Source organism: Coloeus monedula (genome assembly GCF_965178545.1).
Source record: "Coloeus monedula genome assembly, chromosome: 1".
Classification (NCBI taxonomy): Eukaryota; Metazoa; Chordata; class Aves; order Passeriformes; family Corvidae; genus Coloeus; species Coloeus monedula.
In genome coordinates this window covers 101,219,852-101,239,045 of record NC_138781.1, presented here as the reverse complement: position 1 = coordinate 101,239,045, position 19,194 = coordinate 101,219,852, and the positions used below count along the sequence as shown (strand labels likewise).

Here is a 19,194-nt window from a genome sequence, read left to right as displayed (position 1 = left end):
GGCTGTGTTTAAAGAGAAGGTGCTTTCTCCATAGATGCTGTCTCCATAGCCTCCCTGAAGTACTCAGGCTATACGCGTCGTCAGCAGCAAGATAACTGAGAATTCCTAGCTGCTCGTAGATTTAATATCACTACTTCCAGTGTGTGATCTGGAATACATTACTCAGCACTGCTCTCCGTGTAGCTGTGAGATTCCTCTCTATCCTGCTTTCCCAATGGACAAACAATAATATGCAGCCACCACACATTTTAATTGCCACAATAAACCATCCTTTGTTGTCCACATAGGTGCAGTCCAGCTCTAATCCAAGAGAAGTCTTCCTTCTCTCTTAAAGCCCCAGTAATATGGGGAATTACTGCTATTTATTGTGTATTCCTGAGCAGTATTCTGCATGGACTACCTAATGTGTGCCATTAAGATGTATGACCTTTAAAGAGATTCCTGACAAAACACCTTCTGAGAGATTATACTGTTTGTAAAAAACTTTGTGTTGCAACAAAAATCTCTATTTTAGACCTTATCAGGAATCAGAACTTCCTAATTTGTATATTCCATCATCGTAGAAAAATGTTCATCATGATTTAAGGAATGGATTATGAAGTCACAAGAACCAGTAATGGAGTCCTTTATGGTACCATATATAGAGAAGTCCTCCACAATGTACGGATACCACAGTAATTCTGATAAAGTTTAATACATGCAAAATTAAAATCTGAATAGAGATTCAGATTTCTGAATATTTGTTTATTCAGACTCTATAACATTTCGTCTAGCTGAATTTTACTGAGAGCAATTAAAATGGATTATGTCATGCGCAGTGGAGAAACTATTACTTCTGGAGCTTTACAGGTACATGTTTTCCATGGCTTCAGCTTGTTCGTGCATATCTCTGGAGCCAACTGACGGCACTTGTGGTACTTGATCTATTTTTCTGTACTTTCTCAGCCAGCAGAAATAAATCTCCCCACAGTTTCAGCATTCTAAGAAAACTAGAGCCCAAATTTAAGATGAGAATGCCCTGCAAACCTTTTTAGAGCTAAATCCCAACAGGCACAGGAATTTGCATATTAGTCAAGCAACAACAGTTTTAATCCCAGCACTGCCACCTACTGAAGAGATCATTATAATAATGTTTTTTTCTGAAAGATGCACTTTAATACATAGACAAATTATTATCTCAGGAATTGGATTACTGGATAAATGGAGTTCCTAACCCAATAAGATATACTATACAGTCTGGCAAGAGGATCAAATGACCTTAAAATATATATAAATCCAATTACAGGAATGGTGACATTTCAGCAATAGTGAACAGAAAAATACCAATTCACTCTGCCTAGGCCTGACTTGCTCCAATTAAAAGCAAATAAATCCCATCTGAACAGAATAATAACAGAATCCAATGCTGTTTCAAGTTAGTTGATATTAATCAATTAATTGTTTTAAAAGGCACCCAAAATTAATAAATCAATGTTCCAAATTCTGGAAGGATGAATGCAAATTGTAGCCAAGAAATACTCCATGGGGGGAAAAAAAATCCCATTTCCCTAAATAAGAAAATCTAAACAATAACTTACGAGTGAATAAAGCTTGATCACTCACGGAAAGCCTCATCCCTGGGGTACCTGCCAATTCCCCATATTTTAATGACGGATAACTCACTGTAGACACCTTGTTCCCTTGCTGCATCTCCTCCTGCATGAAACACCTCTTTCTGATGTTGGTGAACAGGTTAGGCCACACCCCAGACAGATGCACCAGATGGTTTATTGTGATACCCAACGCCTCCAAAATTTCTTCTTGAGGAAATGAGCTGCAATTTCCAGTGAAAAAATATGGGTAGCCAAGTGCTGGCAACAGAGGTGGGAAAGTGGTTTGTTCTGTGTGGGTTGAAACAAGCATTATAAAAACAACACCTGAGATTATTTTGGCATTTTTCCTAAACCCAAGAGTATGGCAGGACACTGAGGGGGCTGATGGCTCCCAGGGCCTGGAGGACTCCAGGACTGTGTGGGTACCCATGTGGTTCACCAGGAGCAGGCAGATGGGAGAAAGCAGGAGCACCTTTAGCCCCAGGCATAAGACACCTCCCTGGGGACAGGAAGGGGACAAGGCAGGGCCAGGACATGTACCTGCAGGTAGGCCTGGTTGGCAGGGTCCATGGCCAGGCAGGGTCAGGCTGTGGGGAGCTGGAGACCAGCCCTGCTGTGGCACTGCTGGGGCAGGAGCTGATGGCCCTGGGGCTGAGAGGGGGTCCTGAGCCATGGGCAGGTGGAGGGGTCCCCAGGGGTGGGCAGGGGCAGGCAGTGCTGGCAGTGACTCAGTGCCATGGCAGGATGTTAGGATGGCTTTTAGTAAGCCCATCTTTCTTTAGAAGTGTTTATATTCACTGTGTTTTCTGATCACCGAATTCACAGATTATAATCCAAAAAGTTGTAAACCGCCCAAAAAAACTATGAAAAAGTGTTTAAAGATATCATTCATTCTTTCATATGCCCCCCTCACCTCAAATTGAAAATTGAAATATTTCAACTAAGTCTACAGGAGAAAAAAGTATAAAATCAAAATATGCATCATTTATTTTTCCATTGTTTTCAGTCAGCCTTTGGAAGCCAAAAGAACTGCAACTAGCCAGATGGATCCCTGCCCTCGGCCAGGTCTGGACAAGCTGCAGCACAGAATGACCATCTCTCAAGAAGAGATGGTCTTACAAGGAGGTGTAGAGCACACCAGAGGGAAACAAGAGAGAAGGGGCACTCTAGCTGGCCCAAAACAAGTTGGATGGCATCTTTTGATGGGTCAGGGAAAGAAACTTATTCTTAGGAAGCAATGTTCACTTGCCACTGGCATTGTTAGAAGGGAATTGCTCATGCTGGATATATTTTCAACAGTTGGTAGGACTAGTGAGTCATTTGCAGAAATTGAGAGGAACTAGCATAAATGGAAAGGCTGTTAGATAAAAAAAAAGTGGATACAAAAGCCCTTGAAATAAATAGAAACAAGAAAAGAAAAATAAGGAGGTGCTCAGAATTCTGTCCAGTCCATGAATTTTTGAGATAAACACACAAAACCTCACATCTTTCACCTTTATTTTCTGATTTAATTTTTTTCTCCCAACTTGGAAACCATCTGTAGAAGCTATGTCCCTTTTGCCATGGGCCTCCACTGTCACATCAGACTGTATTTGACATCTCTATGTTTCTCCTGTCTAACCAGGTAGTTTTTATACTCTATGATTTCACAGCTTCTTTCCCTCTCTTTCTCTATACCTGCTTCTTACTGTAGTCTGACCAGATGCATTACAGGCCCAAAAACCCCATTTATTTGTTCCCTTGTTTTCTCTGGATTTATTTTTTTTTTCCTCTTTCTCTACATTTTGTTATAACTTTTGCCTCAAGCCTCTCATTCTGTAAATCCTTCTTTTCTACTTTGGACAAAATTCTAGTCTGACTCTTGTTCCAGTATTTCAAGACCTGTCCCACATTTTACATCTAATTTCTCTCCCCCATGCCCTATCTATTATTATACTAAATCATTTTCAGCCCTAACAGCACCTTCCAAAAGAATCCCTGCTTTCATTCAGTTCTGTTTTCTTGCCTCCCATGTTCTTCAATTTGTCATTTCATATAATTTCTTGTCTCTTCTGTCATATGGTTATTCCCATTTCTTCACAATTGCATGACTTTTAGGTGCTAGAAAGATTCATGATGGTAAAAATATCAGTGAAGAAAGCACATCATTGTTTCTATTGTCAGATTAGTTGCTGCTGAAGCACTGAGATACTGTCCAAATGTCAGAGAGTATAATAAATTTTTCTCTCCACTCAACAAGCCTCAAAGAATTAGTAGTGGGGATGCCAGTTCTATATCTTTGCCTCTTCACCTATTACCTGTTTCTAAGCAGATTTCAAGTGCATTCTGGATCCAGGATTTTGTAGAAATATTGCAGAGGCTCAGCCAACCCCTAGGTGATAAACCCTTGCTATATGCCTGTGTGAGTACTGATAGCCAGGGGAAAACAAAGCATTTCAAGAGGGGGTGACCCTAAAAAGTTTGAGTGGTGTCTCCTCAATATTTTCAGAGAAGGGGAAAGGCTCAGGTAGAATCAAAAGTACACCTGCCTTTGTGGCTCATATCCCACCCAGGGTTTGTGCGCCTATGACCCCTGGACCATCTCTAAGGAATAAAGAAGGGCTGTCTCCATCTGAAGAAGTGGGACAAGAGCATTTTTGCAAACAAGCTTGTTTGCAAAATGAAAAAGCCTTTATACATGATTTGTCAAGATGAAGACCAAACCCCAAGAGAAGTGGCATCATAGGGAGAAAGGATTCTGGGAGACAGCACAATAAAAAAAGTTCTTCCATATTCCCTAAAAAGCATCAATACTGGGAACATATCCAAAGTGCCTAGACATTAATTTCTCCAGTATGAGGAAAAAGCCAAAACAGAGGAGTTAGAAGTTGTGAGTAACATAAGCATGGTGGGATAGCTCACATTGCTGGAGTAGTGCAATGGGTGGGAACAGGTACATTAAGAAGCACAGGTTGGGAACGACAGGAAGACAAACTGTGCTCTATACGAAAGAGCAGCTTGAATGTGTGGAGCTTTGCCATGAAATAGTTCACAAGCAAGCTCAGGGTTTACAGGCTGGGATCAAAGAGAGGCTAGTAAGGAAGTTGTTGTGATGGGTTTCTGCTACAAGAACCCCTGATCAAGGGGTAAAATAAGATGCAGTCTTCTTTAGCTGACTGAAAGCAGCCTTGCAATCAGGAAAAAGATTAAAAATATTGATTTGACATGGAATTAGGAATTCTAAAACTCTGCTGCAATTGAAACTGGCAGGGAATGTGAATGGCAAAAATAAAGACCTTTAAAGTAAACTGATGGGAAAACTAGAGGGGTCTTGTGATAAGGGTTTGCAGTGTTCAAAGCTTTGTTTGACAAGGCCTTTTACTGATAAGGTATGCCCTTTGGCTTTTCAGGAGAGCCTGGAAGACTGAGGTACTGCCTATGGTAGGAAAAGATTAGTTAATGGTCAATCGAGCAAATAAATTGGTTTTACAACAGTTCATGAAACCACATGAAATAAATCTGATGTTAAGGAAGCTTAGCCCAAATCACCTTTCAGAACCTGGGTGATCCAGAGAGGGCCTTTGTGACTAGAGAATGGAAAGTGTCACATCATTATTCAAAGAGCGAGAAAGAGAATTTGGGACATTAGGGGCTGGTCAGCCTCACTGCAGTCTCCTGGAAGATTATGGAGAAATCTGCATATAGAAGTCATTCACAGGCACATGAATGATAAGATGATTGGGAAAAACCACAATGGATTTACAAAAGTAAAATAACACCTAATTGATTCCTCTCTCTGATAAATGAACTGGTGCTCAGGACATGTTATTTGCCTTGACTTTATCATGATTTTTGACATGGTTTTCAATTGTATCCTTGTAGCTAACCTAAAGAGATATGAACTGGATGCATAGACTACAAGAGGCTTGTAAAACTGATTGGACCACAGGATGCATGGAAAACTGGTTGGATTACTAGAATCAAAGGGTGGTGGGTTGCAGTTTGAAATTTACTTGCCAAATCATTACTAGAGGCTTTCCTCACAGGCAAGCAACAGGGCTGTTACCATTTCATATCTTCACTAGCTACCTGGATGACAGACAAAAACACATTCTTCTCAATATGGATGAAACCAAATGTAGAGGAACATGATAACATGTCTAACAACAGGGTTGCTGTGCAGTAAGGATTTAACTGACTGTGACTGACAGAAATTCAGGAAGTTCAACAAAAACAAATAGAAATTCCTAAACCTGGAATGAAATAACCACATGCAGCGGTATTGTCTGGGGTTCATGGGACAGAAATGTTTTGCGAAAAAAGAAAAAAAAAAGAGATTTTGGGGTAAAAATGTTGAACACCTGCCAACAGAGCAGCTTTGTGGCAGTAAATGTTTATTGAATAGTGGGATATATTAGCAAGAGTAGATCAAGATCCTCTATATTTGGTATTTGTGACCCCATATAGAGCCTCTGCCCCAGTTTTGGTTTCCCAATACAGGAAAAAAAGTGACACTGGGGAGCAATTCCAATAGAGGAACATCGACAAACCCTAGGGAGGTTTTTTTAATAGGTCATTAAATCTATTCTACTGCGCAGTTATATACAGCTGGGAACTTCTTTTCCAGTCCAGATTCATTCACCACATCTACTGTTCAAAAGAAAGCATACACTGATTTGTAATCTTTGTTCCTGCAATAAAGTACCCTCAAGATACTGAATCTGTACTTGGCCATGCCACTTAAATGTCATCTGAAGTTGTCTTTCACTGCAGCTGGCTGCCATGGGCATTGATACAGTACAGCCTATATCCAACAGATGTCCTGAGCCTGGCTCTTTCAAAACATGATGTGGACACTTTAAGCCTTACGTGATGGGTTGGCCTTGGCTGGATGCCAGGTGCCCACTAAGCTGCTCTATCCTTCTCCCTTCTCAGGTGGTAAGGGGAGAGAAAATGAGGTGGAAGAAAACCTCACAGGTTGAGATAAGGCCATTTACTAAAGCAAAAGCAAAAGGCTGTGTGTGCACAAGCGAAAAAAAAACAACAAAGAGTTTATTCTCTACTTCCCATCATAAGCAATGTCCAGTCACCTCCCACGAACAGATCTTCAGCATGCCCAGCAGTTACTCTGGAAGCCAAATGTTGCAAATAACAAATGCCCCTTTATTCCTCCTCCTTTTTTTTTCTTTTATATCTGAGCTGATGCTACATGCTTTGGAATATCCCTTTAGTCAGTTTGGGTCAGCTGTCCTGGTTGTGTGCTCTCCCAAGATCTTGCCCAACCCCAGCCTTCTGCTGGTGGGGAAGAATGTTGGAGAGAGAGCTGATGCTGTGCCAGTGCTGCTCAGCAGTAGCCAAAACATTGGTGTGTTATCAACACCTTTCTAGATACCAGTGCAAAGCACTGCACTGTGAGGGCTGCTATGAGGAAATGAGCTCCATCTCAGATAGACCCAAAACAGCCTTATTTTCAGGAAATCTGGTAATCAGTGGTATGGTAAGAAAGCTGGTCGCTTATGGGTTTAACATGTTAAAGTGCACTTGAAAATCAACTTTCAATTATTTAGTTTAGACGTAACCTACGAAGCTCTGAAAAAAATTAGTGCACACATAAAAAGCAAGTAACAGGCAAATGCCTTAGAGAGGATGGGAACATGGCAGAAAATATGCAAGGCTCTTTTTACTCTCAGTAGAAACTGAATCATGCTTTATAGTACATGTGGATTCCATTTTTGTTTTCAGGAGGTAAGCTACTTCTTGACTGAGGGTAAGGGAAATATACAAAAATGTTTATAAAACATTTATCTCACTTTTTATAACATGTCCAGTCATCTGATTTGTGCTAACTGCAATCTGATCTCTGAGTTTCATAGCTCTGTAAAGATAATTTTAAAAAATTTTCTCAGGAACAGCTTAGATATTTGTTATATAATGCATTATTCCAGGCTAGAGTGGAGTACACTGTGTAATGTATCTGCATTGAGCCACTGTCCTTAATAAAGTTTGGTACAATCACTAATTGCATGGGCATCTTTAAACCCATCTAAATTGCATATGTATTTTAATGTAATTTTTTTTTACTTGCATCAAAGTTAGAACTCTGGGAAAGTGTTTTACGTACAAATGCCTGTCACTTATAGCTGTGGTTCACACATGTATATGCATATGTGTCCCTGTGTGCTTTTGAGGCTTGTATTTGTGCAAAAAATAATTGCAACTCTTCTGGTTTTTAGGAAGGTTTCTTCCCTTCCTACAGACTGTTCTTTGTCACAAGGTGTTTGTGTTAAAGGATTACACAGGGACTTGAAAATCTCAGTTGTTATTTTTAACTTATTCTGCAACACCTATACAAGAGGGTCTAAAATTTTCAAAGAGGCTGTAAAAGGGAAGATTCCCAATATCACAGGATTTTTTAAAAAAAGAGAGATACCAAGTCCCTTGGTTGCACAAATCATTCTCTCAGAGAGCACTGACTGAATGAGATCGAAACATTAACCAAAAATCACAGGTTCATATACATATCCCCCACTATTTATTTGTTTATTTATAGTTATATTTTTCCTCAATCCTATTGGGTTCTTCTATTCAAGAATTCTGGCTGCAGAACAGAGGGATTAGATAATTTGTGAGCAGTCAACTAAAGCTGTCATCATTTTGTATGAACAAGTCTTCACACAGTTGGAAAAGCATTATTTTAAGAAATGCTCAAAAAATTCAACATCAGAAGCCTTTCAAATATGCATGAAAGGGTAACAGAGGGCAAGAGAAGAGAAATTAACATGTCTTAGGGAGGCGAGTGTAGTGGGAGTCTTCTTTTCTCTGCTGGATATTTTTAGCACAGTTCATGTGGTATAAGAAAACAATACAGCCATTGCAAAGAAGCAGAATAATGGATGCTTTCCTTACCCGGGCAACATAATTAGGTAAGACTGGATTTACTTGACAGTCAGGGTTAAAGGACAGTTTCATCTAGAGAGATTGTAAGTTCTTATGAGAACACACAGCTCTACAGAAAATTTTGGACAGGGAAGAAGCCAGCTGTTAGAAACTCCAGCTATATCCATTTAAACTGCATCCTAAAATACTCCCAGCCAAATTATTACAAAGAAGGCTGAGAAAACTCTGCTGTTGGTAACAATAAATAAGAACTTGAAAGATTGTTTTTTAAATAATTTCTTCCATATTTTCATTGCCTCAAAAGACTTTAGGAGCAATATATGTTCTGTGCTAAGTTATTTCTCCTAGTGAAAAAAGTTGGAAAACCCTTTATCCACTTTATCTCTGTATTCTTAGTTCTGATATGTGCCAATGCAATGCATCTCCCTAGAGGAAAATTAACACAATCAAAATTAAGTCAGCATATAAGAATTATTGTTGCTAAACTAAGTATAGGGACATGTTTGATTTCAGTTGTAACGTGTATCAAAGGTTTCCCACTTTGTGTCAATAGAAGGACAAACTGAACCTCCAGCTGTGGTCTCTCTGTATGTTTTTTGAGGCAATTCCCACAGAGCACTACAGTTTTACTCATCAAAAAAGCTTTCTACAGAACCTGAGGTAATTAAGTCTTTTATTAATAATTGTATGTTTCACTTTACTCTAATATTACCTAAACTGTGGCAGCCCCCAGACACTGAAATGTATACTGCTATTTGCTATTACTCTGTGTACTTTTAGGTGTAAGCAAAGATAAACAGTTTTAGGTATAGAATGACAACAAATAAAATAAAAATTAATTTGTTGTGGCAATATTTCAGAGAAACTGCGTACAAAAGAAACAGCTCTCTCAATCCATTTCTAACTAAAAATGTGTTTTTACATGAATGTCTATATATATATGTGTGTGTGTGCACTTTTGTGTATATTGACACACTGAGAACTAAAAGCATTTTAAAGAATTAGTTTCAATTAATTTAAATATATCAGCAGAAAATGAGAATGCCTCATGATAACTACTAATTACTAATTGATGAACTTAGGTTTTGGTTGAATATATAGCATTGAATATATCAATATGCTGAGCAAGTCTTTTAATACAGCTGTTCTCACAAAACAGTTTAAATTAATTTTTAGATTCCCTTAGCAAAAGTAGTATTTTATTATTCCAATGGAAGTACTATCAGTCAGAAAGATTATTTTAAAACCTTAACTTGGATATTTTCTGAGTTTTGGAGCATTTGTCATTAAGACCTGGATTTCTGTTGATGCCGAGTTTCTTTTTGTTTTTGCTGCAGATTTCAAAGTCATTATTTGCTTCTCCATATTTTGCTATGCCATTATTGATGCCATCTGTTGTGTGTGATCTGCAGGGAACCAGCAAGTTAGGCAACTTTATTATGCTGATGAATAGCAGAGAGGATTCACTAGATAGGTTAAGCTATATGACCTAAGAAGCAGGATATTTTAAATATACTTGGTATGTGAACTGTATTTTCATTATGACACTCAAATAGCATAAAGTACAATTAGTGGTCTTTAGATTTTATTGATAATAGAAAATAAGAAAAGGTAGATCATGATTATATTGGATAAGACCATAGACATGACTGGTTTGGGGATCAATTTAAAACATGTATTCAAAATATATTTGTAGACTTTTACTTATATTATCTGAAGTATGATTAGTGTTGAAATTCCTCAACACCCAAGAATAGTTGTGTTAACTAAGGGTTTGCACTGTTTAGTGCCACTGATTTTTAAATAAATATAATAGTAGATCATGACCAAATCCAAATCATTCAATTCAAGCTCAATGTTACTGATGTTCTTCGTAAGCTTCTCTCACTTGTTTTGGAAACAGTAGACATTTTGGTGTACTTACAAGGTACAGGTATCCTGATATATTTTTTGTTAGAGCGGGAACACGTACAACAGCAACACCGTAGATTGCAACAGGGATTATGATGTGAAAACAATTAAAGAAACTTCCAAGTACATCAGGAGTAGGCTTATACAAAGTAATTTATGTAAATAAATTGATCGAGTAACATTCAGAGTTGGTGTAAATTTAATGTTAAGAGGCACTCAAGTAAAGCCCATTCATTAGAGGAATGGACTTTACTGAAGTGAGTGAAACAAGCAAGATCAGCCTCTTAGCTGAAATGACAATGTATTTATTACACTATGGAACACTTGAATTTTACTGATACTTGATTATATAATCAGCTGATCTACATGCTTGTCTATCATCTGCCCAGCCACCTAGTCTGTGTCTAACTACAATTGCGATGGATATCAAAAATTCTCTGGAGTTTATAAACTCCAAATGTGATTTAATTAACAGGTGGCCAGGAATCATAAAGTTCTGTTTCAGCATTCTGACAGGTGAAATCATGTCAAATAAAAGAAGCCGCTCCACTGAGAAAATGTGCATTTTACAATGGATCATAATTTACCACCATGATTAAAAATGGGCATGACTCCTCACCATACATCATCCTGGAACAATTGTTCAAGACAGTGAGTGGTTCCAAATCTAGAAACCAGGCAATGACTCAAAGACATTCCTTGGCCCTTCAACAACATATTAAAAGAGGTGAATTGATTGTATTTCTCTAGTTATGTATAACTGTTTCATGACAAGTCATTACCCACGAAAATGAAGTATATTAATGACACTGATTTTTGAGTGCTCATTAACACTAGAAAGTTATCCTAGATCGAAGCAGACTATTAATTATAAGAGCTATTTTTAAACAATGCTACCTGTGACTCTGCCTATTCCAGAAACCAATGTCATGTTACAAGGACATGAAACCACCTTCAGCTATTTCTGAATAACTCCATCAGTAAACAAGCCCTTTTAGCCTATCTTCTACTTTGACAGATTGTCCAAGAAACAAATTTGGTCAATAAAAACAAAATGTTCTTTTTAAAAGTTTAAAAAGTCACAGCCGACAAACACAGTGTAACTTCTAAATAACTCCTTAGTTTCATGTCCTGTCTCTCTCCTCCTCCCACAGATCCAGCTTGCAAGATGCTGACCAGTAATGAGACACACTGCACATCCATCACACCCACTGTCTCAGGGCGAGGTGAGAGCACACAGGCTCTCTGGCAAGACGGTGTTCAAACTATGGATGTAAAACTCAGAGGAAGGCAACAATATGACAAGAATTTATCATTCCTAATACAGCTCCTGGCTTCTACCTTGCCATAAGTAGGCTGAAGAAATACTAAAACAGTGAACACCAAAAACACCTGGGTACAGATTGTTCCCTGGAAGGGAAGCAGTCAAACAGACAGCGGTTTCATAGGAATATCTTACGACTGTTACACGGCAGCTTGTGAGAAGGCTTGAAAGTTGTTGGAAGGAGCCTTGTGCTATTGCTCCCACAGGAACCAGAGTCGTTATGGTGCCACTGGCCTGCTTCACTACCATGTGTTTTACAGTTCCTAACTCTCGTGGTGCTCCTCATTAAATTTACACCAACTCTGAGTGTCACCCAATCAATTTATTTATGTAAATTAATTTCTATAAGCCTACTCTTGAGGTACTGGGAGGCTCCTTTAATTGTTCTCACATCATATTTCCTGCAATCTACAATGCTGCAGTTGTACATTTTTTCCCCTCCAGCATAAAATATACAATGAATCTACACCTTACGAATATATCAAAATTTCTACCATTTCCAAAAGCAAGTAGATTGCACTTTCTCAAACCCAGATGCAAAATTAAAAGGGAAAGGGAATAAATATTGCAAAGAATACAAAAGAAAAAAAGGAATCATGATTGTAATAAGTGTACAATAAGAATTTACTCCACATTTTCCATTTATTTTAACTGTTTGTATAAGAGTCCTAACTCTATAGCTTAGCATGAAAGACACAAGAGTAGCAGAGGGAAAGAGGCATTATATGAGATGACTTCTTTAAATTCAGAAGATTGGTTATCATATAAACATATTTATAAAAGAAGCATGGTCAGGATTACTGAGCTTGAATACATGAAGTGAGATATTCAGATTATGCAGCTTCAATGGCATAAGAAACTTTCAAGGTAAGTTCCAAGGAAAACATTGTCATTGGCCTCATTTAGCTTAGGAGAGAGCCAGAACTAAGATGTCATTGCCTTATTCAAGCCAAGTGAACTGAAATAAATAAGAACACTGGAGGTGATTATGGTAGGCAGAATTTTTAAATAAAACTAATTCTTATTTTAAAGTATTTTTACCGAGTATTTTTATTTTAAATTAAAAATATAGTAGAAACTAAAAACTTGGGACCTTGAACCCACCTCAGTTTCTGTTTCCTTCAGTGACATAATCAAGTTGTAAACACAAAAAGTAGTTTTACATTGTCTACCATTAAGATAACTGTATTTATTGTATTTTAATAGAAAAAGGTTGCTGCTGACTCAGGTTTTATTTCATGTACTTGAATGTAGCCCTGTGATATTTTGCAACTAGAAACATTGCAGTCATGCCAAAGCACAAAGGGGAACTAGAAAATGCAACCCATTTGAAAAACCAACAACCTGAAAACAATTCATTCAGTAACTGGCGAAGTGAAACGGCAAAGCAAACAAACCACATCAATGGTGAAAATGCACAAAAATATTAAATATTAAATATTAAATTGGCTTATGTTTTAATCATCTGAGGTATATAAGCAACACAGATAGTTTTTTTTAAGAATATATGACTTTAATTTTGTCCCTTTAATGATAAATTTACAATGAAAATTACATGTCCACCATAATTTTGAAATACAATGTAGTTACCACTGATTTCCTGCAAATGCCTTTGTGTTATATTTGCTTGAGGCAGAGGAGTGAATTTGACAAAAATAAATTCTTTTGCACATCCATCCTTGGAGGATGAGTAGCAAAATGAAATATTTAAAATTAAATAAATGAAGATAAAAATTCTATGAAATAAACATTCATTCTGGATCTCCTCTAATAAGATTCTCCTCAGCATACTGTCTAGTACACTGCTCTTAAAAAAAGACCAAAAAACCAAGCAAACCAAAAAACCAAACTTAAAAAATTCAAGAAACAAGATCTGTTTATTGAGAATGAGGCAAAAGGATACAACTGGCATTGGCCTGATATTTTACCTCCTGTTGATTGGGATAATAATTTTTCAAACCTTGAATATCGATGTCAGTCAACCCCTAGAACTGTGATGTCATTTATGTTGGGAAGAGCACACACAGCTAATATATTAGCATGGCACCTGTGCCAACCTCTGGAGCATTTGCTGATCCTCTAAGGTCCCTCCCCCCAAAGCTGTCAAAGATGCTTGTGTCTATTCCTCTGGTACTTGCCATGGACAGCTTAAGTGGAAATGGTTTTATTTAATTTGGAAGAGGAAGAGTTTGCTCCGCCATCACTCTGTGCTCCCACAATGTGTACTCAAGCATTAGTGGACAAATATATCAAATAAATATCAGATAAAAGCACCCAAAATATGGTAATGCAAAGAAAGGATATATTTTAGGGTATGGTCAGAGAAGATACTCAAAGCCTCCACTGTTGCTTCTAGAAATGTCAGGACAATTCAGAAATGTCAGTTCCTTTATATTTTCCAGATTGTAATTGAAGGATCATGTAGCTCTCTCGCTCTTTCTCTCTCTTTCTCTCTCTTTCCCTCCCTCTAAATAGGTCTATAAAGATCAGCTGGAAAGTGCAGACAGAATTGTTCACTGGTTAGCTTACGTAGAGCTACAGGGTATATATGTGCTTTGTTTTGTTGTATCGATCAATCTAGCTTACATTTTTAGCACACACAAACAAAAATCAGGAAAAATAAAAAATTGATGAAAAACACGAACAACACAAATAAGGTTCCAATCGTGCAAATTTTGCTTCACTGGATAAAGCACTTCTTGACACAGTAATGTCCAGAATCCCCCTCCCCCAGAAAAATACAGGACTGAGACTGAAGCCATTCTTTTTTTTTCTTTTTTTTTTCTTTTTTTTTTCTTTTCTTTTCTTTTTTTTTTTTTCTTTTTTCCTTAAGGCTATACAACACAAAGAAATAAAGCATGGAAAGAACACCTCATTGGGCTGAACACTCCATTCTTCTGGCTCTGGAGTGAGCCTTTGACAAAGTGATTCTGTGGTCCGAGTTATTTGTTTCATTGGGACAACAACAAGAGAAAGAAAAAGAGGAAAAAATGAAAGAGAGGAAAAAAAAATAAAAAGAATAAGAAAGTCAATGATCCCAACAATAAAATCCAAAATTGACTTTACAATCACAGGTACAAATTGCTCAGGTCGATAATTTCATTTCTCCTAAAGATCACTGTCGTCTAAAACTAATTAGAGGCGCAGGTTCCAAGGAATTGTCAATATTCAAAGCAAATGTTGGAGTTTAGAAGGTTATCATTCTTCTACCGTGACAGTCTGACGGGGTGACTGAAAATATTTTCACGTGCTGCCAAGTTCAGGGTGTCATTAACAATTGAATCCTTGCTCTGGCTCATGGATCTGTCTCCTATTTGGCCTTCTTTTATAGTGGAAAGACTAAGAAGCCGGAAAAGGTTGAATATTTCCACCCTCCCATGAGGTTACCCCTTTCCAGTTTGAGATGCACTTTGTCTTCTCTTTCCATGAGGAGCAAGACCCCATTGCTGGCTGCTTCTCTGGTGACGTCCTGATCCCCTGCAAAAGCTGAAATCACTGGGTAGCCGTTTTGCATTAAACTTACCTAAAAAGTGCAAAGAGACAGAATCTGAGTTTTCTCAATACTCTCAATGATTTTTTTGCCCTGTGCACATCACCAAATTTTTCTACAGGTTAGAATCTAGGTTGAATTAAGCCAAGGCAATGGGCAATGAGTGATTTCTGTCATGTATACAGACCCCTTTGACAATAACCCACAGTCTCATTCTTCAATTGCTGTTTTTGCAAATATGAGTGCAGAAATGAGCATTTGAAGAAAAAAAAAGAAAAGGAAAGACAGCATCTTCTTTAGATTAGAACCCACCTGGATGGTTTGTCTGTTATAGACCTTGACCACGTGGAAACTGAAACTATATATCCCTTTTCTTGGTGCTACAAATATACTGGAAGTAAGATCAAAATGGTTGCCAATATTAACTAATACCTGGAATGTAAACAAATAAAACAGAACAAAGAAAAGGAGAGAGAGAAAGAGAGAAATCAGAGAAATCAGACTAACCTTAGAAAAGCACCAGCGAAAATCTCACATGAGCTCAATGACCAACATAAAGCATAGTCAAAATGGCATTTGAAGCACAATTAAAAGTGCATGGCAGGGGAATGGAGTCAAGTTACAGAGGCATTTAACAGGCATCAGTGTTAATAAAGCAATTTAGTTATGCAATAATGATCTCCAAAACCGGTTAGATGAAGTGCAAATGTCCACAGTGTGCTGTCAATAAAGGTGGCAGAAGGGGGAGGGGGAGGAATGTGAAATGGAGGGAAGGAGGGAGAGGAAAAAAGGTAGGAAAAAATCCCAAAAGTCATTAGCTCATAATGAAAATGTATGTTTTTTGGCTAACACAACTGAAATCAGAGCTGGCCTCGAGTTTGATAGGGTACAGAACTAAACTGCACTGCAGAGGGGCAAAGGAGGAGAGCGGATGCTCAGCAACAGCAACATCTGCCAGCTCATGTCTCTCTGTCCCTCTGGAGGGCTGTGCCACTTGGCCCACATCTCAGAAGGCTGCGGTGGGCCTGTTCTCCTTCCTGGCAATACCCTTAATTTGTCATATATTTCAATGGTTTTTTCAAACCAAACCAAAACAAATAAAACAAACAAACAAACTAAACTAAACTAAACCAAAAACAAACTAAACCAAACCAAAAAAAAAAAAAGGGGGGGGGGGGGGGGGCGGAAGAGCTGAGCCCTCCGGCAGATGTGCAAAGCCTCGTTCGGAAGCGGCAGCCGCACCCTGCCGGTCCCGCCGATCTGACGGGGATCTGGCCTCGGCTCATCCGCTCGCGCCTTGTCCAGGGTCCTGTGACGGGCAGCAGGATTTGGCTGGAAAGGCACGGGCGGCGGGAAGAGAAGAATCTGCGGGTCGGTGGCGATGCCGTCCGGCGAGCGGGTGCGCCCGAGCCGGCTTCTCCGCCGTGCCCTACCCGGGGCACACCCGTCACGCTCAGTTTGCGGGCTAAAGCTCTGCTTTAGTGAAGAAAAATACAAAGCAGGAGAAAACAAAAACACCATAGCCCCCCACCCCGCAAATCCCGAGCCTTTCTTCCCAAACAGCCAAAGTCTCTAGTTTCCTAAAAAAGGAACAAACAAGCAAAACAAAGCAAAACAAACAAACAAAAAAAAAACCCCACCAAAAAAACCCAACCAACCCTTATTGTGAGAGCACCGAGAAAATGCCTTCACACTCCTAGGAACTGCACATTGCCGGGTAAAGCATCTAAAATATACTACATATTTATCAAGTTGGGGTTTTGATTTTTTGTTGTTTTGGTTTTTTACTGATCCGATTTTATGAGATGTTGTATGTGACGAATAGCTGTGCAAACTCGTTAGGAGGGACAGGTAGACAGATAAATGACAGCCAGACAGACAGGTAAAAAACACAAACAAACAATCCAAAAACCAACCAAACAAACAAGCCCAGAGAAAACTATCTGGTATGCTAATTTTGGCTGACTGCAATACTACTTCAGGAGCCAAAAGTGGTAGGAAAAAAGGAAATTTCACCGCAAAAATAAAGTGGATGGACCGAGTATGGTCTCCGGGAGGCAAGCGGTGCTACGAGGCAGGGGCAGGACAAGCAGGCCGGGCTGTTCGCTGCTCTGCCCGGCGTATGCTGTGCGGGATAACACCATTCCTATACAGCCCACCGGGGACACCGTTTGCCTCTCCTGATAACGCGGGAAACACCCTCTTCTTCCTCATCCCTCCCTCCCTCCCTCTGTGAGATGCTGTAACATTGCCAAATGCGCTCCGAATAGGCAGATCCGGCAACTCCTCAGCGGTAAATCTGAATTTGCACCGAAGGAGGGATGAGCACCCGTCCCCCGGTCGTTCCTGGCAGGCAGAGGCAATTCTTGGCTGCAAGGCGCCCCCGCACGCGTCCGAGGCACAGAGTCTCACGTTAAGGCCCTTTCCATACTAGCGAGTGTGACCGGACAAGAAGCCAGCGTGTTCCCCGCCCGGTACTACCCTGGAAAAGCCCCGCAGCCACCTGAAAGAACTTTCCAAATTCTTTCTGGGGAGTTGAGACGTAAAGATGCTATTGACCGGGTGGGTGGGGATTAAAAGAAGGAACGGGAACCAGAAGGAGAATACGCGCGCAGCCAGGGGGAGGCAGGGGCGGGGGATGCCTGCGCAGGGGCCGGCCGGCGCGGGGAAAGGGGTAGGGAAAGCGAAGCAGGCGGTGGCTGACCTGGTCGAAGTAGATGGTCATGGTGCGGTTGCTCATCTCGGAGGGCTCGTGGTTGGTGCTGCGGGTGGCCGAGAAGGCCACCTTGGCGCTGCCCGAGCGCACCGAGATCCCCAGGGAGGAGGTGATGGCACCGTCGGCCGAGGGGCTGGAGTCGCAGACCACCAGGCACTTCCCCTCCAGGACGATGGGCTCCGTGTCGTTCTGCGCCCGCACCGGGCACCCGGCGGGCAGCAGCAGCAGCAGCAGCGGTAGCGCCGCCGCCAGGCAGCAGAAGCAGCCGCCCGCCGGCTCCGGCAGCGCCCCCCGCCGCCGCCGCCCCATGCCCAGCGCCGGACCGCCGCCGCCGCCGCTCCGGATCGCCGCCGACATGCGGGCGCCCCGCGCCGCCGCCGCGGGCGGGCGGCCGCGGGGAGGCGGACGGGGCTGCGCTCCTGCTGCCGCCGCGGCGCCCTGCGGCCAGCGCTCTGCGGGACGGCGGCTGGGCAGCGGCGGCTGCGGCCGCGCCTTCCTCCCCTTCTTCTCCTCCGCCTCCTCCTCCTCTGCGCGGGGCGAAGGAGCCTCCTCAGAGGGCGGGCGGCACGCAGCAGCCTGCCAAGGGGAAAGGCGGCGGTGAAGCACAGCAGCGGGCAGGCAGGAGCCGGCACCACGCCGCCCGGCGGGCTGCCCCTCCCCGCCCCGGGCGTCCCAGCAAGTACAACAGGTCTGGGAGACACCTGGCTGCTCTATGTCACCTCTTTCTCCGGTTCCCCAGCAGGCTGGGGTCCCGCAGCCCCTGCCGTACTCCGAGGGGGGGAGGAGGGGACAGCGCGGCAGATTGCATCCCCAAACCCGCGGTGGAGCATCCTGCGGGCGCCTCTGGCAGTCCTTTTCCCTCCCCACCACCAACGGGGGCTCCAAAACCCGACTCCACTTCTTCCCACAGCCCCACTTTTTACTACATCTGCGAGCCTGGTTTGTATCCGTCTCCTAACGCCCCAGACACTACGGAAGAAGATTTTATTCTTGTTATAAGTAACGCGCCTTCTCTCCCCTCGGTGGAGCTGCCCCGTTATAGACCTTGTTATAGACCTTGTATCTGTAGCGTTCGCGGGTGGCCAGGGCGCCCCGACCCCCATGCTCCCGCCCCGGCGCTGCCCCGGCCGGCTTCTGGAAGCTGCTGCCGCCCTTCTCCCCGCCTGGGGGTTGCTGCCCTCGGGCACTGATTTATACTTCCCAACATTCTGTCCCTCAGGCCAGGCTACCACCACTGCTGACTACCCCGGCGACTCTCTAAACTCGTGAGAAGGAAGCAGCCGGC

The 19,194-nt window shown here is 41.5% G+C and overlaps 1 protein-coding gene across 1 annotated transcript; it reads right to left on the bottom strand.

The window, feature by feature from the left end:
* Nucleotides 1–15,028: 15,028 nt before the first annotated feature.
* Nucleotides 15,029–18,266, bottom strand: CBLN2 (cerebellin 2 precursor; the record flags this gene model as incomplete). The annotated part of the gene is made up of 3 exons (XM_082277758.1): nucleotides 15,029–15,226; nucleotides 15,506–15,625; nucleotides 17,898–18,266. The coding sequence occupies 3 exons, from the start codon at nucleotides 18,264–18,266 to the stop codon at nucleotides 15,029–15,031; spliced, it is 687 nt and encodes a 228-aa protein (XP_082133884.1).
* Between the last annotated feature and the right edge of the window lie 928 nt (nucleotides 18,267–19,194).